Source organism: Podarcis vaucheri, assembly GCF_965113315.1.
Source record: "Podarcis vaucheri genome assembly, chromosome: 3".
NCBI classification, from domain to species: Eukaryota; Metazoa; Chordata; class Lepidosauria; order Squamata; family Lacertidae; genus Podarcis; species Podarcis vaucheri.
This window is the reverse complement of record NC_138761.1, coordinates 79697475-79722635: the sequence shown is the minus strand read 5'-3', so window position 1 is coordinate 79722635 and position 25161 is coordinate 79697475. Positions and strand designations below refer to the sequence as shown.

Genomic DNA, 25161 nt, shown 5'->3' with positions numbered 1-25161 from the left:
AGTATAAACACCTATGATTAAAATGCACATTAAAAGAATTTCATCAAAACATTAAATCAAACCCCACCAATAAAAATGTACAATAAAATAAGTCCATTAAAAAAGCACAATAAAAATATTTAAAATCTTTATTTAAATTGTTAAAGCAGGGCACTTAAAGACCATGACTTTCCTCAAAGAATCCCAGGGACTGTAGTTAACCCCTCACAGAGCTAAAATTCCCGGTGCCCATAGCGAACTATAGTTCTCAGAATTCTTTGGGGGGAAAGCTTTTTTTCAGAAATTCAGAGTTGAAATCACAAGTAAAATGCCCAATAAATAGAATATTGAGGACAGAAAGCTACTGCTGGAGGGAAGCACATCCTCAGATACAACCACCCAGCCACCACTTTGCTATTCCCATGGGTACAAGAGATGGAGAGGAAAGGGAGGGGCATGAACCCACAAACAGCCTTCCAAATACTTAACTAGTTTGGAGTGAGGCATTGCTTATTTTTATTTTGGAACTGCTTTTTTGTGCAACCACGGTAGATCACAAAAGGTGTATGTGCACATGTAGACAGATACCCATAGATCTCAGCTTTCCTGGCGTGGGGACACACACACAAACACACAGCTGCTGTTTTGTGCAAATCTAGTAGATTAAGAAACTCATATTAAAAATAAAATAAAGGTATCTGCTTACAGGCAAACAGATACCAGTGTGTATGCCCATAATGACCTCAGGCAAGGCCACCCCACCCATGAAGTGGCATGAAGTAGCTGCCTCAGGCAGCAGAAGCCCCCAAGGCAGCACCCTTGTGGGCGCCTCCTGCCACGCCCCCACCTCTGCCAGAGAAGTGGTGCCAGGATAGGTGCTGATTTCCTGCAAGATCTTGCGAAGTCTCATCAAAGTCTTGCAAGATGGTCTGCATTTCTGGCCAGGCCTGTGTCCTGGGGACGAAATAGGGAGGAAATGAAGCAATAGGCAGCCATACATATGAACAACTCAAAATCCTTACCTAGTTTAGAGTGAGGTATTGCTTATTTTTATTTTGGGACTGCTCTTTTGTCCAACCAGGGTAGATCACAAAAGGTGCATGTGCACATGTAGACAAATACCCATAGATCTCAGCTTTCTTGGCTTGAGGCAACACACATAAACACAGCTGCTGTTTTGTGTAAATCTGGTAGATTAAGAAAGTTGTATTAAAAAAAAAAATTAAAGGTGAGTGCTTCCTGCAAGATCTTGCGAGATCTCCGCAAAGACTTGCAAGATGTCAAGGAGAGCAAAATATCTCTTGAGATTTGGGAGATATCTTGCAAGCTCTTTTGGGGACCAATGCCAGCACTGCTTCTCCACTAGCGGCGGAGGTGATACAGCTTGTGGTACAGCTGCACTGCCACTAGCAGGTGTGGCAGTAGTGAAGAGTGTCCCACTGGTGGTGATGGTGTTGTGGTGTGGCAGAGCAGGGTGGGACTTCCTGTTTTGCCTCAACTGGCAATATGGGATGTACTACTTCTGACCTCGGGATACCAAAACTTACAGCTCTCAGTTCTGAATGAAGGCAGGCAAGGACCCGCAGCCCAGGTGGGCCTCGTTAGCTCAGAAAAGGAGTTGTGTAATTCCTCAGCTAGAGTAGACTCAGAACAGGTGAGGGTCACATGCCTCATCAACCCCACAAGCTATAACAGGAAAGCTGTCCTGGCCAGGCCTCCATCCTGAAAGGAAGCAACAGGCAGCCAGTTCCTTACCTAGCTTGGAGTGAGGCATCACTTATTTTTATTTTGGACTGCCCTTTTGTGCAAGCTTGGTGCATCACAAAAGGTGTATGTGCACATGTACCCATAGATCTCAGCTTTCCTGAACAACTGTGCCAAAGCCTGTGGGTTACTAGGCAGTACGAAGGCCTGGGACCCCTCCTGGTTCCCTTGTGCCACCCCAGATATAGCGGCATGTTGCTGGTTCTCTTGAGCAGACATACCCTTAATTAGCCTGGTTCTGTAAAATCAAGCCAACTAGTTTGGATTATATGCGTGAGCTGTGAGCAATATCACGGTAGTTCAGTATTGTCTGCACTGGTAAGTTTAAAGGACCCAAAGATGCCTAACTAATCTCCAACAAATTGTATTTAGCTGCAAACAATATCACCGTAGCTCAGTATTATCTGCACTGAATAGCAGTCCAAAATACCAGCCCACACCTCAAAGCAATGTATTTAGAGGAATACTGAGTCTATACTAAACAGAAGAGAACCTTTGATAATGTAAGCAGCTATGCAGCAAGCTAGAGGTAGAATTATAAATTGTAACCCAGCAATACAGCAGTGAAAAATGATAAATTGACTTATGCAACAAACCTATAAGCAAAGCAAAGCTCCCAAGAGCCCTTAAGCACTATTATCAAAATCAACCAAATGAATTAAATTGCCAGATTAAATATATACTTATAAACTAACAGATGAAATACCAGAAAGAGATGAACGTAGAAGAGGCATGAGCTATTTACTTTAGATTCCCTATAAACCTGTATGCAAAGATTATTTTGCAGGCGAAGAAGCCCTTTAATAAATCAAATGATATAAAACCCGGATCTCTTTTTCCTTATAACTTATGAATTGACTAATGAAATTCTCAAGAGTGTAAGTATAAACAAAAGCAGTCAAATTAATTATAGGATATCAGTTCTAAGATCAGCCTAGCCAGAGACGCTGTAGCCAGCTCTATACAAGCTTATGCACCAAGAGGAAGAGCTCCCTGCAGCCCCTTGTGCGCTCTTATTTAAGCTAGGCTCTTTTAATTGCACCATCATCCTTTGTTTATATTGCTTATGTTTATTTCCTTTGTTTATATTGCTTTTGAATTTATAACCAACGAGAAAGTGAGGGGCACTCGAAAAGCAGATAGCTCCCACGTGATTTTGCCTCTCCTAAAATGGCTGCCGCCGCAAGGCCACATGGGCAATCAAAATGGCGGCCATAATGCGTTCCCGTTGCCTAGCGACAATGAACACGTGCGAAAACACTTAACGCTAGCCCTTTAACACTGAAAAATTCCGCAGCCTCAAGAGCAAAACCTGCAGGCATTCTCCTTATGAACGTTAATTATTCCCCTGGTTTTCTCGCCGGTTAAGCTTAAAAGGGAGGGTTTGTAAAGTTACTTCCCACGTGGAATGCCTATAGTAAAATGGCGGCCGCCCGGAAGGGCACGTGGGCGGATGAAATGGCGGCCGGGGCGCGCTGGTTGCCCGGCAACGGCGCAGCTGCTTCCAAGGCTTTCCAAGTCTAAACTTCTGCGCGAAAATAAAACAGCCTGTAGAGTAAGCGATGCTCTGTGGAAGCCACTCACCCCCTCAAGAATGCTGCTGAAATGATTATTTAACAAGAAATTCTGCCCCTCACCCCGGCAAGAAAATGAAACACAACCAGCACAAAACGCAGCCCGCTCTCCTCCCGCAGCTGCCGTTCCGCCTAATTGCACCACGCTCCCCTACACAAACCCCTAGCTAAAACCTGAAGCCCCAACAGCAAAACCGGATTGGATGGGTGCGCTGCGTCCTCCGTGGAAATAACGAAGAGGAGCCAAACGTTCTTCCTTTGAGCTCCTTGCAGAACAGACAGTCAACAACCGAGGGCAAGCAACAGATCACAGCAGAAAAAGCTCCACAAAGCTAAATAAATTCCTCTGAAGGGGGCATGCAGCAGCAGGCACGAGAAGCTCCTGAGGGCAGGGAACTTGCACCGAAACACACAGCGCTCCCTGTAAAACTGTAGACGTGAAAGAGATGCTGGAAGGAAAGCACACAAACACACACACAGTGACTTTAGCTCAGTTACAGCTCCGGTGTTAAACTGCAGCAGCTGGAATGGAGCGCAAAGGGGGAAACCCCCAGAAGGAGAAAAGCCCCAAATTGGTTTCAGCTCCAAAACTAGAGATAACAACTCCTGAACATCAAGCAGTTTAGAAATCAAGCAACACCAGCAGCGAATGCTGGAAATTCTCTGTAAAAGAAAGGGAGCTTTTTCTCTGAAGCTACAGCATATTCCACGAGGTGCCCTGCAGCTCAAAAACAAAAGGCAACAAAGAAGCAAGGCAGGAACGCTCCAGGCAACGCAGATAAGATCTCCGACAACAGGAACAGCTGATATGCGGGAAACAAACGTGAGGGCTAGCCGGGATTCCCCTGCTCTGCCGGGGGCTGAAACCAGCCCCCGCCCACGTGGGGGGTGGGCGTGAAGCCCGCAACCCCACCTCCTGGGCAGGCCGGAAGTGGCTTAGTTACTACGTAGCTCTTCCCGCGAGCTTAAGGGCAAGCGGCGGCTTCTCCCTCTGCTACTACGCATGCTCCGCGGACCCAGTATCAATGCAGGACGCTTGATCTTCCAGTCCCTGCGGATTCTGGCTCTGAACTCGGGGTAAGTGAGAGGCGGGGAAAGAGGGAAGGCGAAGGAGGAGGAGGAGGAGGCTCCTTCTTCCACCCTGCCTGCTCTCCTTCTGTGCTTTGGCAATGACAGCGGCGGCGGCGACAAAAATGGGGGAGGGTCCTCTCTGCGGTCCGGTGGGTGGGGGGGGGGAGGTGAAAGGCTGCCCGCGCGCCCGAGGCGCCTCACGTGACTCTCCGAGGGGGGCGGGAGTCGAGCAATGGGGGTCCCGAGGCGAGGTGGCCGGCGGAAGGCGAGAGCCGGGGGCGCTGCGCAGGTGAAGTAGCGCTTGCGGGGCTTGCCTTGCCCGGTTGGGTAGGTAAGGCGCCTGGATACGTGCGCTGGCGCAGCCGTTGCTGGGGAGGCTCGCGCTCAAATCCCAGCTGTGGTAATTAGGCCATCCTCGCAGGGGTGTCGCGGGGACCAAAAATAAAATACAATTAGGGTCGGCGAGACATGCACCCCGCCTATGCGTGTTCATAAATACACACATACACGCAACGATTAAATCCATTGCTTCTAGATATTTGGTCTGAGCTTTGCAAGGGGTTATTCCTTGCCTCTCACCAATTCCCAAGCTGCAGTAAGCACCCAGACTGACGTTGAGCTCAGTTTGGGGTGGAAGTGGTCAAGGGTTGGCACTTCGTCCAGAAGCAAACCGCGGGGTGCATTTTCCCCCATGCGAAGGAGGGCTCTGCTTGCATGCCGTTCAGAGAGGTTGATGAAGGGGTTAACGGTTTCTAACAGATGTCATGCCAGCCTGTGACTTTGCCCCCGGTTATCAGAAGTTTGACAACTTTGTTAGATTAAATAGATATAAGAAAAGTTGTTGTAATAGGGCTTACACTAATGTAACTAGGTGTTACATTGTAATATAACTAATGTCACAGAAGAGCAACTAGTATACTATATCCTTAATTCCTCTCTGTATGCAGTATTATAAAAAGTGGGTTCAGCTGATAAAGTAGCTGATATTGTGTGGAATGGCTGCCATGGCTATTTACTTTTAATTTCATAAGATACAGCTCAGTACAAAATTGTATATGCATTATTTATTTGCAAACTATTATATTCACGGATGACAGTGTGTGCTATATATTCAATGATCAAAAAACTTGCTAGTTTTAAAATACGAGTTAAGGCTTTCTGATGTTGTTTCAAACTCCACAAACTCAGAACATTTGAAGTTAAGGCTGATGAAACCTTAAGAAATATACCCTGCGATCAGCAAGGAGGTTGTACATTGTCACAGATTGTGCTTACTGGCAACTTTGCCTCCATGCACCCCCACTTTTCCTTGGTCTTTCAGGCCCAATCCTGCAAGGGAGGATGGAGTGCCTGGGGCCAGCAAAAATACCCAACATTGTACTGGTTTTGTATTACCGTATTACTTAGTTTATGAAAATAAAATATATTGAAATAATGGGTTCTGCTAAATAGAGAAGTAATGGTTTCATAACTGTTAATTGTTGTAGTAGCCCTGTGGTATTTTCAATGTGGGGAATGATTCTGCAAAAGCAAAACACAAACAAGCTAGTAGCTGTGTAGAAATAAGCAAATGAATAGGTTTTACCCTCTGTGTTCAGAAAAGTTTGCTTCTGAGTAAGTCTGCACAGGGTGGTAATATCCTCTCTTGCTCAGTAATCTTGCTGCCTGGCAGACTGACTCCCTGAGACCTTAAAAGTTAACTTGCTGTTTACTTCGCTCCTGCCTTTCTCCCACTATGAGGAGAACACTAGGTGGTAGGCAGGGGGTAGGGGTGGGTTTAAGTATGGGGTGTGTATCGAGATTGTGTGTGGAATTCTGTGTCTGTTTCTGTGGTGGTGCTTTAAGTGTGAAGCAAAGGATATGTGGGGGCAGTTTCAGTGTGGGGTGGAGTGTGTGGAAGTGGGTTCACTGTGGGATAGGGCAGGCTTATGCACGCTCCACCAATGCATGTGATGACGTGGAACATAAGCCCTGTGCCTGTACTTGTTTACCATGGACTTTAATGAGAGAGGAAATCTTAATAACTTTTGAGTAGCTTTTCAGAATTTCACCAAGCCAGTGGAAGTGAGGGCTCCACAAGAAGCCTGAATGAAATAGATCAGCAAGTTTCACCAAAACTGGAAAGAATCGTTATTTATTATATTTCTTAGTTGACCTTTAAAATAAAGTCTCAGGGCAGATTACAAAAATGTAAAAACTCTGTATTGAAATCAGTTGTACAGTATATGGTCTTAATAGCAGAAGGCCACAACTCAGTGCCTTGCATGCAAAAGGCCCCATGTTCAGTCCTTTATGGCATCTCCAGTTAGGACTGGGAGAGACTGAAATACTGGAGAGTCCCTGTCAGTCAGTGCAGACAAGAATGAGTTGAATAGACCAGTGGGTTTGGCTCAGTAGAAGGCAACTTCCTATGTTGCTAAAGAGCAGGGGACAGGGCAAAGTGTAAATTTTCAGCACTTCTCGACTTACTCTGTTATCTATGGCAACCTTTTTCAGGTCAGTTAGAAATTTGGCACTTTCATAGACCTCTTCAGCCTAGACAACGTAAGCCAAGTTATTAGCTCATCAGACGGCATTTTTATAAGCTATAGAATTTTGAGGCTTACAATGAAAGAACCTCCTGTGCTTCTATAATATATGTTAATATACTCTAGAACATTGTCTATTTGATTAATGTTACAGATAGGTAGCCGTGTTGGTCTGCCATAGTCAAAATAAAAAAATTCCTTCCAGTAGCACCTTAAAGACCAACTAAGTTAGTTCTTGGTATGAGCTTTCGTGTGCATGCACACTTCTTCAGATACCTGGTATCTGAAGAAGTGTGCATGCACACGAAAGCTCATACCAAGAACTAACTTAGTTGGTCTTTAAGGTGCTACTGGAAGGAATTTTTTTATTTGATTAATGTTGAGGATAAATCTTATTGCATTGATTTTCTTCTTAAACAAGATATCTTTATGAACCTTGTCTTGATCAACCCTATTTTCCAATAATAATAACACAACTTAAACTATTGGAAACTGGTACTCAAAGGAGAGAGAAAATTGTATTTCTAATGTGAAATTACACTAAGGAGAAAAGGTGTGGCACTGTTCTTTTATTTTAAGTACCTCATTTTCTAGTAATGGAACTGTGTAGGAGTTTTGTGACCTTCCTGAAAATGGGTGTAGGGGCTAGAGTTTGAACATGAAATGTGTAATTGTGCACTGAACATGCACATCAAGTTTCATTCCTTGCCTCTGTTATGCTTGAAAGCTTGGAATGTTTACACAGGTAGAGAACATTCTCTCTCTGCCCCCCCCCACTTAACCAGGTTTCTCTTGGGTTTTGGTAGACAATAGGTGGACTTGCCAGTGATAAATTGCTTGTGTCTTGTGCTTCTCTGTGTCTTGTGTCTTTGTGACAAGCTATCTCATGTCCTGGATGATAATTGACTATATTTAGAAGTCAGCCTAACATTTGTGAAGCTTCTTATTCTGCACGGAGAATTTATTGTTCCCTCTCATTCTTATCTCAACATTCCGTCCATCAAGTTTCATCCCTACAGTTTTTCTTTTTCTTTCACCTCACAGTTTATTTGTTATAGCTTTAGCAAGGGACATATTTTTTCAAAAAGCAAAAACATAACCACCATAACACTAATACAAAATTAAATGCTAAACAACACAATAAAAGAACAGTAATGTTAAAAAAAGTATTGTTAACTCCTGAGTTATTTGTTGCCAAATAGATAAATCCAATAACAATTGTAGAATGTTTATTATACAGCAAAATGGAATGAAGATTCATTGTTGTATCTACATTTTAACTGAAAATCAAAATTCTGTACCAAGCTGACATAAGGCTATGTTAGAATGGCTGATGTCATTGGGTGACTGAAGTAATGCTGTAATCCAGGGATGGACAAACTTTTTTCACCCCATGGATTACCGGTATACTCCCTTCTGAGGAACCCTTCTGAGAGCCACGCCTAAGTGGTGGGTGATTGCAAGAGGCAAACGGTGGGGGGAAATATGTAAACTTATTTAGAAGCTAGCTTGTGGGCCAAAGGCCTGCCTAAAGAAAACAAGACAAGGGAGAGGCCAGAGTGGACTCATCCATAGGCCAGAGGAACAGCTTTTGGGATATTGTTTCCCACCAGAAATGTTACCCTGACCAGGAGACAAAGAAAGAACATCATGGTAAGGGGGACCCAGATCTGGCCCTTGCTTTCTTTTTCTAGTCTTAACCTTTTTTTATTTCATGTTTTTGTCTCTTATGTGTTGAGTCTGCAGGAAGGGACTGCTTAGAAATTTTTAGGGTGCTTTACAAATGTTAAATAGTTTTTAAAAAAATGTTTGCAACATTTCAAACCCTAACATTATGCTTTTTAATCATTGGCAGCTAGAAGCCGCCTACGTGTGCCTTGAACTACAATGACATCATGGCAAGATTTCGCAGGAGAACGTGCATCATTCTGGTGCTCTTTATTTTATTCATATGCTCCATAATGATGGCCTTGAAAACTTTGAGACCTGAAAGAGCTGGGTTTGGAGATCCATTTGGCCTTGGCCTGTTACCAGATTTTCAGCAACGAACAACACATTTAAGAAATAAGTTCAACGTGCAGAGCGGAGCTAAGGAAGAAAGTTTCACACACGCAAAAAATGTTCACCCTTTAACAATGAACTTAAAAAAACCCACCGTTTCTGTAAGGAAACTAGAAGAACATCTGCCTTCCCCAAATTACAACTTTCATGTGTTTTACTACAGCTGGTATGGGACACCGCAGTTTGATGGAAAATATATTCACTGGAACCACCCATTGTTAACACATTGGGATCCCAAAATTGCAAGTGATTATCCAAAAGGAAGGCACAGTCCTCCGGAGGATATTGGCTCCAGCTTCTATCCTGAACTTGGACCTTACAGCTCCAAAGACCCTTCTGTCATAGAAGAGCACATGAAGCAGATGAGCTCAGCTTCCATTGGTAAATGGTATTTTATTTTTCTGTATGGCATTAAGCGTTTTGAATTCAGAGCTTTGGTGTGATAAGTCACTTTCCCCCCTCTTTGAACTGAAACTGAAGTGTGAGAAAGTCTTACGTAATTTCCCCATTATTAACTGTTTTCTCCATGGGATATGACAATTAGGATGAATCACAAATGTCTTTTTCGGGGATTGAGTAAAAATATATTGAAACCAGCAACTTGGAAGGTAACTACGTGGACTATCGCCTTCTACTAGACTTGTGACCTGTTCTGTTTAGCTAAACTATGGCTGCTTGTACACCTGTAATAATAATAATAATTTATTATTTATATCCCGCCCATCTGGCTGAGTTTCCCCAGCGGCTTCCAATCAAGTGTTTAAAACAATACAACATTAAATATTAAAAACTTCCCTGAACAGGGCTGCCTTAAGATGTCTTCTGAATGTTTATCTCTTTGACATCTGATGGGAGGGCGTTCCACAGGGCGGGTGCCACTACCGAGAAGGCCCTCTGTCTGGTTCCCTGTAGCCTCACTTCTTGCAATGAGGGAACCACCAGAAGGCCCTCGGCACTGGATCTCAGTGTATGGGCTGAACGATGGGGGTGGAGATGCTCCTTCAGGTATACAGGACCGAGGCCGTTTAGAGCTTTAAAGGTCAGCACCAACACTTTGAATTGTGCTCGGAAACGTACTGGGAGCCAATGCAGATCTCTCAGAACCGGTGTTATGTGGTCCCGGCGGCCACTCCCAGTCACCAGTCTAGCTGCCGCATTCTGGATTAATTGCTGTACTGAAATTTACTCACTAATCGTGGATTTTGTGAGTTGACAAAGGAGGATCCATAAGCACAGTTTGAAGCTGGCTTTTCAGCTGCAGTTTGCACTAACTGGTTTCTTACTGCATCCCAGCTTGGGCATCCTGGTTTGTTCAGTCACTCCTTTGGAAGGCCACCTGATTATAGAGGCAGAAGGGCAGAGCAGCTGAAAAATGAAACTACTTCAACCGTGTATTCAGTGGCTAATGCTGGTACTTTTGCAGAGCTCAACTTCTGTCCTCTGTCTGCTTGGCCACACCCCATCCACTGTTCACCTCCCCACACATTTTTTATGATGTTTACTTAATTCATCTTAAAACACATTTTTAAGGCTGTTTAACAGATACAGTTGCACTTCCCCTATTCCTGCAAACAGACAATTTTTTACACTTTGCTTTGCCTTGCCTCTCATTCTCAAAAAAAAAATATTAAATATGACCTATGCATCTCCTCTCCATCAGCATTCCCTTGATTTCTGTTCTTAGAGACAGATACAAACAGAGGTGATTGTTGCATGATTCATACCGTACTGGCCAAGAAATGAGTTGGAATTGTATACAGTGGTACCTCTGGTTACGAACTTAATCCGTTCCGGAGGTCCATTTGTAACCCGAAACAGCTCATAACATGAGGCACGCTTTCAGTAATGGAGGCTCCCGCTGCTTCCGCGTTGCCAGCACGCAACTTCCGCTCGCATCCCGAGGCAAAGGTCGCAACCGGGAACATCTACTTCTGGGTTAGCGGAGCTCATAACCTGCAGCGTTCGCAAGGGGGATGGTACATAACACAAGGTTCCACTGTAAAAGGAGCCATATTGTCCACACAGGCTGGTTTCCTCTGTCTGTTAAGGTTCTATTCCAACCATTAGGCATGAAAAGGGTATAGACCTACCCTGTTCTACCACCTGATAGTGTAAGGATTATTTTTTGCCCATTCTTAAAAATAGTCAAACAAACAATAAAGCTAGTACAGTAGTGATTTAATTGGTGACTTGGAGATACTTGAAGATAGCTAAAGAAACTCAATTTTATTGGCTTATGTGTTGAAATGTTTGATACTGAAATCTCAAAGTAGTTGTACATGCTTTGTTTGCTAAATTGCTTTTTAAAAAAGACATCCAATACAAACTGGTTAAACATCACCGTAGGTAAAATGAATATTTTGTTCCTTAGGGGTATTGGCCCTTTCTTGGTACCCACCTGGAATGGGTGATGAAAATGGAGAACCTGTTGATGCCCTGGTACCAACCATTTTGGATATTGCACATAAGTACAAATTAAAGGTACACTATTTGAAGTTTTAGACTTGTCAAAGTTGTAGATATGATGAACTGATTGTTCTAAAGTTAGACTCTCTGCACAGTTGTCCTATCAGAGTTTGAGGAGTTGAGTTAATTGCATGTAATTTCATTGCGGCTAAGGTGCTGCTGCCCAAACTCCCTCCCCACCAATGAACCAATCAAAAATTGTTGATGGTCTTGACAGACCAGTTAACGATTTTTCCCCCTGAGTGTTATAGCAATTAGAATGTGCTGTACTGGATGCTGTATGATTTTTAATCGTGTTTTTATTGCTCCTTTTATTTCTTGTATTGTATTATATTACAATTGGGATATAAGGAGGAAAAGAAGCAATAAAATACAATGGAAAATAAATATGAATATTTAATGTGGACATTCCACAGACCACATAAACAAAGCTTGCAGGCCACAGCTTGAGAATTCCAAGCTAAGGAATGTTTGGTGAAGTGCTACATTGATAGAACTAGGAAACAGTTTAGCGTTGTGTATCCAGTTTAGCTACAGTATCTTACACTATTGTAGCTAAAGAGCAATTTTCTGTGTATACATGTCTACTCTGAAGTACCACTGAATTCATAGGCTACAATGCATGCCCATTAACCTGTGAGTCACTTCCACTGAATCCAGTGCACAGATTGCATACAATGGTGCACTGGGTGCTTCTGGAAACACTCATAGGATTGTGCTTTTAGTGCCTGGCAAATGAGGTGCAGCCATTTTTCTGTATATTTCTTGGCTAGGCTTACAATACCACAAAAGCAACTCTTTAGTTGGTACTTCTACCTCAGATATGGGGAACGTTTAGCCTTCCAGATGTTGCTGAATTACAACCATTGGCCAGGATGATTAGAGTTATTGTTTTCATTTGTTTGTTTGTTTGTTTGTTTGTTTGTTTTGTTTGCTACTATACTGTGTATTTTTGTTTTTTTTATTGTGATCTTCAGATGAAAGGTGGTATAGAAATTTAATAAATAATAGCAACATTTGGAGGGTCAAAGGTTCCCCACACCTGTTAGAAATGCAATTTATATTAATCACAGTTACATTTTTGTTGTGGTTGTTGTGTAGGAGTATATTTGTGTTACTTTGCATGCACTTCTATTGGCTTTACATTATTCTGTTGAATTGTGAATTATAATAGAGTGCTATGTTGCACTAACACTTGGAACATGTTGTTTAAGTTCATAACTCTCCTGGGGTGAATTGCTTGGAGTTTTTATTCTTGCTCGCATTGCCCTTGCTAGGTTTCTGTCTCATGATGCACTTTAAAGTAAAACAGCATCTGAAACAAATACAGTTCCCAAAGGGTTTGCGCAGGCTGTACATTTTATCTCCTTACTTCATAATCTTGGATACAAATCTTGACCAAATTCCGATCGCCTATTCTTAATTCATGTGGTTTCCAAATGAATACCACAACCTAGTGATAGGACTGAAAGTTATATTTATCACAGTTTGTCTAAAGTGACTTTATCATAACTGGTATCTCTGTAAGTGCCAGCTAATTGCATTGTCATGCATAATTGTGTTATATGTGGTTCAGCTGTTTCGAAGAACTACCTCTGGAGTGGGTGGTAAGATGTACTAAACTGGTGGCTTGTGCAAGCTTTTGATGCAAACAGCCTTCAGTGGTTTCCTGCAGTCTTCTGATCCTCGGGGGGTTCTATACTGGGGAGGAGAAGGCAGGAAAACCTTACAGCTTCTGCTTGTGCAACTATGGCTCAAACTCAGAATATTTAGGCTCAAAATGGAGATTTCAAGAATAACTTCTGCAAACCTTGGTATTCCCCTAAGCCTGCTGATATCTCCCTTCTGTTTATAGACAGTAATGTTTTGACTGGTGATTTTGACTCACCTTTGACTCACCTTTGAACTTCATAAATAGAAGTGTTTGACCTTCACTATGTTGAGATTATTCAGTTATTTAAAAACACCTATCTAATATTTCATTTTTTTAGGTCACTTTCCATATTGAGCCATACAAAGATAGAGATGATCGCAGTATGTACAGCAACATCAAGTATATCATAGACAAGTAAGCACTTCCTCAAGTATTTGAATGTTGATGTTACAACTTAACTCTGTCCAGTGTTTTTCATGTGATTTTGTTTCGTTGTGCAGTACACTATCAATTAACGTTCTTAATCCACACAAATAGCTCTGCTTCTTGTTCAAATCCCCTGAGTTTTTTCTGCCTGTTCAAGTCAGAGAGATTTGGTTCAATTGCCAGTTTTCTCATATTTATTGCTGTGTCTTAAGGCTGTTTTTCAAACTTCCTGCCTTGCTAGACCCTTAGTTAGCCTTTACTAGCTGAAGTATCATGAAATATGAAATTAGAAGCAGAGCAATAGAATATATTTTTTCTTCATAGTGTGGAAATGACTAATTTAAATAAAATTAATTGTGCATAACTACATTGGCAAGTGTACATCCTTTACTATATCTAATGATAGTGATGACACATTTGAATGGAAATAAATTTGGGAAGAGCAAACAACACTGCTTAATACCCAATGCTATAAAAATGAATGTTATTTACTTTATATTGGTTACTTTCTTTCCTTTCTAGATATGGAGCCCATCCAGGCTTTTACAGACATAAAGTCAGCACAGGTAGAACCCTTCCCATGTTTTATGTCTACGATTCTTATATAACAATCCCTGAAATGTGGGCAAATCTGCTTACTGTCTCTGGATCCCAGAGTATACGCAATACAGCCTATGATAGCTTATTCATTGCCCTTCTTGTGGAAGAAAAACACAAGCATGAAATCCATAGAAGTGGCTTTGATGGAATTTATACATATTTTGCCACCAACGGCTTCTCCTACGGCTCAAGCCATCACAACTGGCCAAGTTTGAAAGCCTTTTGTGACACGAAAAACTTGCTGTTTATTCCAAGCGTGGGCCCAGGCTATGTAGACACCAGCATTCGACCATGGAACAGCCACAACACACGGAACCGCGTCAATGGCAAATACTATGAGACTGCGTTCAGCGCTGCGCTTCTGGTACGCCCTGAAATAATCTCTATCACCTCTTTCAATGAATGGCATGAAGGAACTCAGATTGAAAAGGCCATTCCAAAGAGGACTGGAAAGGCAGTTTACCTCGACTATCAGCCACATAAGTCAAATATTTATCTAGAGCTCACTCGTAAGTGGTCTGAAAAGTACAGCAAAGAAAAAGAGCAGTGGCTTACATGAGGTGCATTTCCACTTGGCAGTTCCACGATGGGCCCATCGCTGTGTCTCACTGATAAATCAAGAACATTTTAATTTGTGAGGATATCGTCTACACTATTGTTATAGCTTTCCGAAGAGAAAATGTTCACTTTTAGAGTAACGATAACAATGGCAAGCAATATTAGCCCCTCGGGTTCTTATAATACATTGATAGTGCTAAATACTGTCCCTTTTAATGTTCTGTATATTACCAGTACACTGTCTAGAATATTTGATTTATAACACTAGTAGAATGATACAGAGCTTATTCCAGCTAAAACAGTTGTTTAGGGTCTCTGTACCCAGTTGGACTTCTGAGCTTTCCCCTTTCCTGAAGAATTCCCTCAAAGTGAGAAAACCTCAGAAACAACTTCCAGTGCAAGGTGAAGAGGTGTGCAAAAACAAAATAAACCCTAGCACTCAAATGGAAACCACTGTGGTGCACTTAACTGTGCTCCTTAGGTCAGGCCCTTTAAAGAACCATGAACAAAACCTTTTACAACAGTTTCTTAAATATTAATTTGTATATGTGAAGCATCTTTTCCAGTGGGAAAGTAGAGAACTCACCAAGGAACCTTCCAGAACAAGAATCACTTTTTTTAAAATGTATTGGAGCTGCAGAAGAACATTGCCTGATTTTCCTATGCTACTCCCATTCATTGCAATTCAAACCACAGGAATTGGTGGTAGGTGCCCGTGATGTATATTATATATTTTGTAGAAAAATAAACATGTTCTCCTTATTTTTTGCACTTATTTTGGTAGAAATAATGAGTGAACTAAAATGATCATGATAATCATAATTAGTAATTGTTTGTTAGGTTTTTTAAAGGCACATTTACTCATTTTGTTTGGCATTGCCGCATGAGCAGAACACTCAGTTTGCTTTGCTTTAGATCCTAAATACAGGAATCATTTTCAAAGAAGAAAAATGTTTTTGAGTGCTTAGAATGTTTAGCAGGATTTAACATTTTAGAGTACAGACTCAGAAAACAATAATTTGGAATAGTATAAATTGTCGGTTGTGAGCATTTGTAGGAGCTTTAAAAATGTCCTTTTAAAAGAATTGTATTTCCCCAGTGTGGTGTTAATATCTATTCCACGTGAAATTGGAGACACCCAACTTTGGATAGCAAAGACTATGTTCTTCCAAACACACTGCCAGCTGCAGTCTGGGTTGAGCGGACTATAACACGAGAGCACCTGTGCTTTGAATCATTTCTCACTAATGGGCTACTGGATGTTGTGATTTTCAGTGAGTGCCTTATTATCTCCAAATTGAAAGTGCCTCTCTAATGTGCTCCCTAGACACTTATCCAAAGCTAATATAGCAAACACACAAGCTGGATTCATTGTCTTATTTTATGAGTTTGGTTCTGCAGTTTGTTTGTTTTTTTTAAAAAAAACCTATATTATGCTGCAGGCGAAAGGATTTGCCCTTCCCTTTTATGCCCAGGGGTGGGCAACCCCATCCCTATGGTGTTATTGGAAGTTGAGCTTAACAAACCAAATTATTTTCTGTTTTTAATTTGTTTTTATTCCGAAGCAAATTCTGAGCCCAGCTTGCAGCTACTGTGCTTCCAGTAACATGGAGTGTGACAAAGCTCAAGCAATTTCCTCCACAAGCCCCTGTAGCTTGGTCCACTATGTAATTTGGTGGTTGCAACATAGGAAGGCTTCCTGTATGCTTTCCTTCTTTCCTAGCATCTTGCTAAGAAATGTAATTATTTCAAGAAGCCCAAGTCCTTTGAACAGCCATTGTGTGCCCAGGAAACATCCTACAGTTTCAATAGGAGTAGCCTACTGAAGACCTCTGTACCGTTGTTGTTGTAGCTGCCAGGCCAAGTAAGAGGGAAGGAAGGAGAAGCTGGAAAACTACTTGTAGAGGTATAATCCAAACCAGTTCTGTGAGGCCCATCCCTTTTTAAGCTACTGATAAATGGTTTTTGGAGTTCATGCAGATGAGATCCAGATGTTTATTTCACCCATTGTTAGTGACTTTGCAAATACTGACAATTTCAAGGCTTTTTGATATAGATGATAGATAGATAGATAGATAGATAGCAGATTGAACCAAGGACACCAGCCAAACTGAAATGGATTGTTTATTGCCACTTTTGTAACAATTTGCACAAAATTAAATTAAAAATCTTCTGGTACATGCACTTCTCTGCCTTTCAGGTCATGGAAACTGATTTTTTGGCAGACCTTCACTGCAGGGCCATGAATGGGTATCCATACACTGATGGTATAGCTAGAATGTGAAGATTAATTACTTAAGTTCTGTTCATTCATCCATCCACGCAATTTATAAGAGTAGCTAATACGATGGAAAATACTGTGAGCTGCACTTTATCCATCACAAATAGGCCGTAGTTTAGAGCTAAGGCACACACATCCACTTGGGTGCATTGTGCTTCCCATATGTCAATATTAACTTTTAAAATTTGTTGTGAAACTCAGTGTTCATCAGTGAAAGAGCTTTACTAAGACTGGCTTCACCTTTGGGGATGAATTGATGGCTGTTTGTTAATCGTGGCACTTACTAATTACTATTTGAATTAGTTGTATGAAGTCCCATATAGTAACAAAATGAAACAAAATCAAGCTCAAAAGTAAGACAGTAACTTGGAACTTGTCCCAAATTCTGTGCATGGCAACTCATTAATTGAGTTTGATTTTCTTACAGCACAATCCTGTCTTTGTTTACTCAGCAGTAAATCCCACTGAGTTCAGTGGAGCTGAATAGGCATGCACAGAATTTCGATGTTGATGCCTTCAAATTTCCTAGAATCATTATATGTCCTTAAACCTGGGGCTGGGGAACCTATACCCTTCTAGATATTGTTCAGCCCGAACCCTTGTCAGCCCTAGTCGGTATGGCCAGCAGTCCAAAGTTGATGTGGTATTGTTGTGCAGCAAAATCTAGAAGGCCCCTTCTTTGCCTTAAACACACAGCGCTTATGGTGTGTTTAAAGTAATGCTTTCAAATTCTCATGATCAGTTAAAATTTAGGAGTAATAATGGTTTGAAACCAGTTTTGCTACTACTGCTTAGGCACTTTAGACATCTAATCAATTTTGTTTAAAAACCATATTGCGTTTCTTAAAAGAAAATCGCAACATAAGCTTTTAAATATTTTCCTCCATTTATTTCATTATAATTCTGCTAAGGGCTGTGATCCAAAGCAACAGATGTAGTGCTGCATACACAGCTGCAACTTGTAGTCTATAGCTCTGCTCAAATAACTGCGTTTAAGGTGAAAACTGGCTTGTCTTTACAGCAGTGGGAGCAGTTCAGGATCTGAAGGAGCTTCCAGCTTAAGTGTGCACACTTCTCCCCAGGATACCCTAATAGCTTCACTATTTTCCCACCTAGAGCTTCAGGGCATCTGCAAAATGGTCCCGGTGTTAGCTAGAGAATTTTTTGGCAATCATTTTCCTTTCCAAATTTGAAATTTTGAAAGGAGGCAACTTTGAAGTATTTTGTTCATTTGAAGTATATTTTTTTCAGACATAGTTCTTCTCGCTGCTGCTGCTGCTGCTGCTGCTTAGCAGATGGTTTCTACTTGCTTTTGCAATTCTAGTCGCAATGAGATTTCTTCACCTTATCTCATAGAATGTTATATTCACCTAGCATATACATAATATGGAGAGTTGAATGTGGATCTAGTCTGACACTTGCTTTCACTGCTAAATATGTAGTTGGGGTGCATAGAGTGTTTGGAAATTGTAACCGGGGATTGGGGGGGGGACAGGGCAGAGGAGGGAGATCTGACATTTGGGTAGAGGGCATGTAGGATACGTGATGGGAAGTAACTTGCAAGGAGTATCCTTACATAATACAATTTGGTCCATTGGCTACATAGTGAATACCACTGAGAAGTGAGAGCTTCACCAAGTACACCAAGGCTTGGAAAGCACATAAAGGAAGCTTGTACTCAAGACATTTTCATATACTTAGGTTCAGGTCACTTGTATAGTTCCACTTGGATTTGCAATGAGTTAGGCAGACAACTGTTGCAAGTACAGTCAAATAAGTTTGAATCACACTTCTTCAGTAATCTTTTAAAACCCTGCACCAGGGTTTTTAAGATAATAATACTGTCTGCAGACTAAGGAACAGACCTCACTGCATGATTCATACCATAGTAAGCCACTGTCACATGGTAACTATGAGGAAGGAAAATCTGAATTCCAGAGTGGTTGATTTAGAGCTTAAAGGGCTCACCTGCAGGGCTACAGGTTTTTACAAATCGCAACCTAGCTTGCAAATTCCATTCTCTTCTGTCCGAATTAAGTGTGTGTGTCAACAGTTGTTTCAACTATACGATAATAAGGTCTGCTTTATGAGAAATGAAATTATTCTAATTTACTTTTAAATAAATAGTTGTAAGGCTTTTAATGTGCACAGTGTTAGTATGAATACATGAATGAGACGTTAGACAGTGTTTTGTACACACCTATATTGAAAATATGAAACATACTCTGTATGCTATGAAAAAAGAACACTGCAGGAACACTGTTCTTGGAGTAAGAGTTCATGTGATTTGTATTTTCTGAAATGTTCATTCTGCCTCTTATTTGCCAGGGATTTCTTTGAACTTCAGTGGAAAGCATACTGAATAGCTTAATAGATACTTTCTTTGGTGAAACATTTGTTAATATATGCTGAAGCTGTTTTTGAAGCCCAGCTCACATTTCAAAAAACTGAACCATCAAAAGCTATGTAAGGATCCTACAGCTGATTAAGGGCTGAGGAGTCACCAGAAGTGACGTAAGTGCCATTCTGGAGGCATGGTACTTATGCTCCCGGAGGACCCCTGATACACCTGTGGGAAACTCTGTGGGCATAGAATTTATGCTGGTTCTCTGGCACCAAGCAGAGAGGTGTGGGACACTGGGTCAGGATGTGGTGCGGCAGCTAGGAGTCCACAGGACACTCCTTCCCCGACAGGTTCCCCAGAGGAGTCTTTAATTATACCAGTCCTGGAGCTGGTGTGGTTAATCATTCCCATTGAAAGGGTTGGGGGGAAAGGGAGAGAAAAGCTTGCCAGCCACCTTCTGTCCTGACTTCAGCAAGTTGATGGGGCTTAGGAAGTGGTTGGAGCTTCCCCAAAGAATCTTCACAGCCACACACATGCACAACCATTACCATAGGATTTTTCTGCCCATGTGTTGTAATTGGTACAATAATGCTTGAGTGAAAAGTGTGGTATGTTTTGTGATAGGTTTCTCTTACCTTTCCCCCTTTGTTTTAGCTAAATAAGGCACAATTGCTTTCTTTTGTTTTTCTGGAGAAATGTGTTGGAAGAACCCTCCACGTAAAAAATAATATTGTGCATACATACTGTAAACATTAGGCTGATTGTGTTCCGGCTTAAGCAAATTGTGTTAATTTTCCCACTGTATGCCTTAATGAGCCAATTGAACAACCCATTCTTTCTTTCTGGGACTAATTTAGATCACTCTCTCCTGCTCTAGAGGGAAGAGTTTGTATGGAAGAGATTGATGCTTGGTAGGTTGCTCAAGAACCAGTCAGTGAAATATGTGTAGCATAGGCTATGGCTTGCATTGGAGTCAAAATTACATTGTCTAAGCCATGATATTTGGATCCAAAGTTTTTCTTAGTGCAGAACAATCCTTACGTGTTATGCTTCCATGAGCATCACGAACTTTAACAACAATTTGACATCCACCTTGAATTAAATTTGTTGTATTGAATGCTGCAATTCTTTCTCAGCTCAATTGGTGAGTTGGGATTTTGTGGAAGATCATTTTCCTGGGTTTGAATGTTGCAGATAATTTCTAGTGTTCATGCCCGCTGATGGATATCTGTCAACTGTGTTTTCTTTTTCTGTCAGTTGGGATGAAGATATAATATGCAAGAGCATTGCAAAAGTCCCAAGTGAGCTACAAATTATGCCCTTAGCTCAAAAAGTCCTCTTCTTTTTTCTGTCATATCATTCCTTCTCTTGTCTACCTTCCCTGCCAACTGTATAACTTTGAAGTTATTCCTGTGCAATTTAATTTTAAAGTTAACAAATTTGGTTCATGCTCCATTGTGCGGGAAAGTCACTAACTCATCAACAGGTATATAAATATGTGGGTTTGTTTTGAAAGTTTATAGCAGTGGGATTGAGAGGAGAGCTAAACAAGATAATGCTAGACCATTTCTTTCTTTTAAAATGATAGCTGGAGCTGCAGTAGTTGGGAATTTTCAAGCATATGACATTATTCTTTAATTGTTCAACATAAAGCACCACCCATTTTTTTTAAAGTACAATGAGCATACTTGTATGATCCAGCTGCTGCAGAACTGTAGCTCTTTATATTGCAGGTGGAGAGTAAGTTACCTGCAGTAAACAAATCTTTTGCACATTCAAAAATAGAATTTAGGGAGAGTTCTGGTTTTGGTATGTACAGGGAGGTTCTGGTGTGTTTATGTGGAGACATATTCAAAAATTCAGTTTCCAACTAGCAGTCTCCAGTGGTGACGGTCCAGCAACAAATACACCACACATGGAGTTTCTCTCTTAGTTTAATATGTAATTTGAATCACTATTAATTGCTTGACTTTTTTCCAGCATTTTTCCAAAATATGAACAATAATTATGAACTGTATTTATGTACTGTTATGTTTGCAAATGTTTCTTGACTGTTAGAGGCTTTTATGGAGAATAAGTGCCTTTTTAAACTACTGTGTGCATTTTACTAGATATTGACCCTTAGTGCTGTTAAGCATTGTTTAATTTTTCGATGGGCATCCAATGCATTTCTGAGTAAAAGGCCCACACAGTTGCATGTCAGTTACAAATGGTGCATGCATGTTCACAATGACACGTTCATACTTTCATTTAAACACCTTCCTCTGCAGAAAGTATACATGTGCCCCTGGGGAAAGACTTGAGTTCCTACTTCAACTTAACATTATACATTATTCACAATAGATGTGGCATGCTTTTATTTTGTATTTGAGTTCCTGTACCTGACTACAAAAAGTAAAGCACACGAAACAGTCACAACGGAGTTTAATCTTCCGAGTTGCCTGCTTTATTGACTTGCTTTGTAGCATTCACTTACACTGAAATCCATTTTCTATAGCTACTCTTCAGTTTATGTGCCCTAAAAAACAAAGGCAATGGGGTATAACAGCAACATTTCTTATTTCCAAGATTTATAGTTTAGCTGAATACATTTCAATATATACATCTTTGAAAGCTCATTGGGGAACCAATGGATGATGTGAAATAAAACATTTCCCTTAAGCTTTGGGTTTTTTAAAAGCTTCTCCCCTGCATCTTCCCACTCTGCCACAGATTTTCTTCTACATGGACTTTATGTCCAGTAACAGCTGGCTGAAATTACTTCACATTTCTTAAACTGCAGTTTTAAATATACCTACTGAAGAGTAAGCCCCATTGAAGAAAGTGGGACTTGTTTTTTTATAAACACACATTGAATGTATTGTCAATCTGTTATTAAAGGTTTAAATATGTGCAATTAATGCTTGTGAAGCTTGATAAAACCGAGTTGGCAAACTTGTGAAAGGCAGAAATAGGTATGAAAATGTGAGGTATGATTTGAGCCTGAGGATTAGAATTTTCTAGCTTCTTCCAATCTATAAAATAGTGCAGACTCTAATATCTTAGTATCTTTTGCTGATAAAACTCCTTAATTATACTACACCCACAATGGGAGCTAAAGGTGAATGAGCCCTGTTCTGCATTATACAGAAAATATCCCCTAAGGGCCGCGTCAGATGTTACACACTCTACCCACAATATGATAGTACTGCCAAACGTTGGACAATCATGGCTAAAAAGGAATGTATATACAATTGAATAATTGCCATATAACTAAATAATTACATCATTTATTTGTAGAAGTATTTTCTGCATAGGAAATATCTGAGGTATATCTGCTTGGAATGCAATAATATGGTGTTCCAACTTTTAAAACCAGATCATTGGGATCTGCTAGCCTCATTTAACTACCTGAATCTTGTCCAGATCCTTTAGTGAGTTTTTGTGAAGGCTTGAAGTTAAGAGCCTCAAGAATCTAAGTTGGTTGACATTATTTTAACTTTGTAGGTTCATGAATTCCTATGGTAGAGTGGAAGTTCACTCTCTTGTAGACCTATATATCTTACAAGCTACTGAAATAAACTATAGGCTCCAAAACTTTAACCAAGGGCAATTCAAAGTGTCACCTTCTAGCTTCCTATAAAAAAAGAAGATTGTCTTCCTCTTTGATTCAGTTTGTTAATATGTAATCTATAAGTGTTTGTAAACCCAGAGGGAGAACAAAATAATTATTTTCCCCTTGTGTTTTCATACAATTTAGAAGCATAAACTACTTGCATCCTTAGTTAAAATAATACTTGCTTTAAAAATGTAATTATGCAAGGTGTGTACATTTCTTTCTGTGGCACATTATCACTGTTAAACTGTTAATGTATTTTTGATGTACTTTACTTTGTGCATCACTGAGCACCACTGATTATGTACAGTGTTTTGATATGTAAAACATATATAAGTCTAAAATACTATGCATGTCTCAGGAAATGTAATTTACAGAAAATGCACTTCAAAAATTGTAAAATCCTGTTAAATAGTATGTAATATAATTATCACTTGAACTAAGGACTGCAAACAATTCTGGGCTATGTGTTTTAACAAATAAAATTTTCATTACCATGTTTCTGTTATTGCATAGTCTCATAATATTTGACTGAAGTAATTGGAAAATGTGTACTTTTCTACTTAGTGGGGCATTATTTCAGATAGCTACCTTTTGAATTGCAACTAGCACATATCCAGTATTCTTCAGTGCATTATACAAGGTTATCAAAGTTTCAGAGATTAGCTGTCCTGCTTCCAGTCTTAAATTAATAAAGTTTTCCCTCAACTAGTAGCCAACAAGAGAATGCTTCCATTTGCCAACTCCTGCCCCTTTTGGAGTTTGATCAGCTTGCTCTCCAGAATCATCTCAGGCTTGCCCACAATAGCTGCCCCCTTCCAGCTTGCATTCCTGTTGTCTCGGTTCCCTTTCCCCATGGCTTACAAGTCCCTGCCACACATTTTGAATTCACCTCTTTCCCTCTTGGCTACAAATTCTAGCAAACAGTGCAGATCTGATCACACTGTCTACACATCTAAACTGCTAATTTAATTAGAATAGAGAGACGGATGCTGTGTTATGACATAGTTGCCACTGGGCATCCCTTCCGAGCACTGAAGAGTGTTCAGTACTTTGTATCGTATTATGGTAAGGACAATCGGCAGACCATATCATGGAATCCAAAGAAGCTTCCATTCCCACACTTTTGTTTTGAAGACCTACGTTAGTGCTATTAAGTGCAAATATAAAATGTTAGGATTGCAGAAAGAGGAGGGTGTGTGTTTTAATGGAAATGGTGTGGCTGTGCCCTCATCGATGGAAAGAAAGGCACTTCCCAACAACCGCTGCCACACTTGCTCACAGAGAGAAGCTCTTTGTACCTCTCCACCATCAGAACCAAAGGGAATGAAGGTATCTAATCCTGGCATCCATGTAAATGTTGGCATGTTTGATATAGAAGAGGCCAACCCAGGGCAAACGCATACTGAGCAGAAAGAGCAAACAGTCTCTCATGCATTGTGGATGTTTGATGAGATATCTACTGAGACCTTTCCACAACCATGATAGGAGGTACTGATGGCCCCCATCGTGGAGGATGAAAATAAACAACATACATGTTCCATGAATATTCCATGGTACAGGGGTTAGATGTCATACCTTTGCAAGGTTTAAGCCAGGATGAAGAAACCCTAGACTTCCAGATACTGTTGCTTCCCATCAGCTCCAGCCAGCATGGTTAATGGTCAAACACAATGAGAGGCCAAGAACATCTGGAGGACCATAGATTCCCCACCCATGCTCTACAGGGCTTGACACTTGGTCAAATGGTGAATGTTCTTACAAACCACTTGACTTTTTCCTATCTTCTGTAGAGATTCTAGTCCATGAATCATCCTACAGATGTATATCTCAATAGCATTTGACAGTGAGGATTTGCGTGGGTCTTTAACCTTTTTATCGTTTCTGTTTTTGCCACTATTTATATAAGCTGTTCAGAAGACACTGAGATGGGAGCAAGCAGGAAGCTTGGTAGGACAATTGGGGGGCAGTGGCGGGGGAAGAAGAGACACAAACACCATAAAATTAAACTGTGAAAAGTTAGCCACAATTTTTGACAATGTGTGTAACTGAGAACATTTTAAAGTGAAAGTGTGGTGCTGATTTCACTAGTGAAAAACCAGAGGAATGAGAGGTGAGACTGAGCAACAAAATAGCTAGAAATGGTCAAACTTGCTTTAAGAAGGAAATACGAGTTTAAATATGTGCAGGCTATGTTTGCTGCTGATAAAGGAGGAATGCATGTCTGCACATAGCTGAGCACATTAAATGGCAATGAGTT

The 25161-nt window shown here is 40.7% G+C and overlaps 1 protein-coding gene across 2 annotated transcripts; it reads left to right on the top strand.

Annotated features, from left to right (window-relative positions):
• Positions 1-4306: 4306 nt before the first annotated feature.
• MANEA (mannosidase endo-alpha) lies at positions 4307-23400 on the top strand. 2 transcript variants are annotated; one of them, XM_082216853.1, is made up of 5 exons: positions 4307-4394; positions 8772-9358; positions 11349-11458; positions 13435-13511; positions 14046-23400. In XM_082216853.1, the coding sequence occupies exons 2-5, from the start codon at positions 8812-8814 to the stop codon at positions 14680-14682; spliced, it is 1371 nt and encodes a 456-aa protein (XP_082072979.1). In that variant the 5' UTR covers positions 4307-4394; positions 8772-8811; the 3' UTR covers positions 14683-23400. The 2 variants fall into 2 exon arrangements, with proteins under 2 accessions (XP_082072979.1, XP_082072980.1); XM_082216854.1 differs by having other exon boundaries at positions 4313-4394; positions 8776-9358.
• Positions 23401-25161: the final 1761 nt, after the last annotated feature.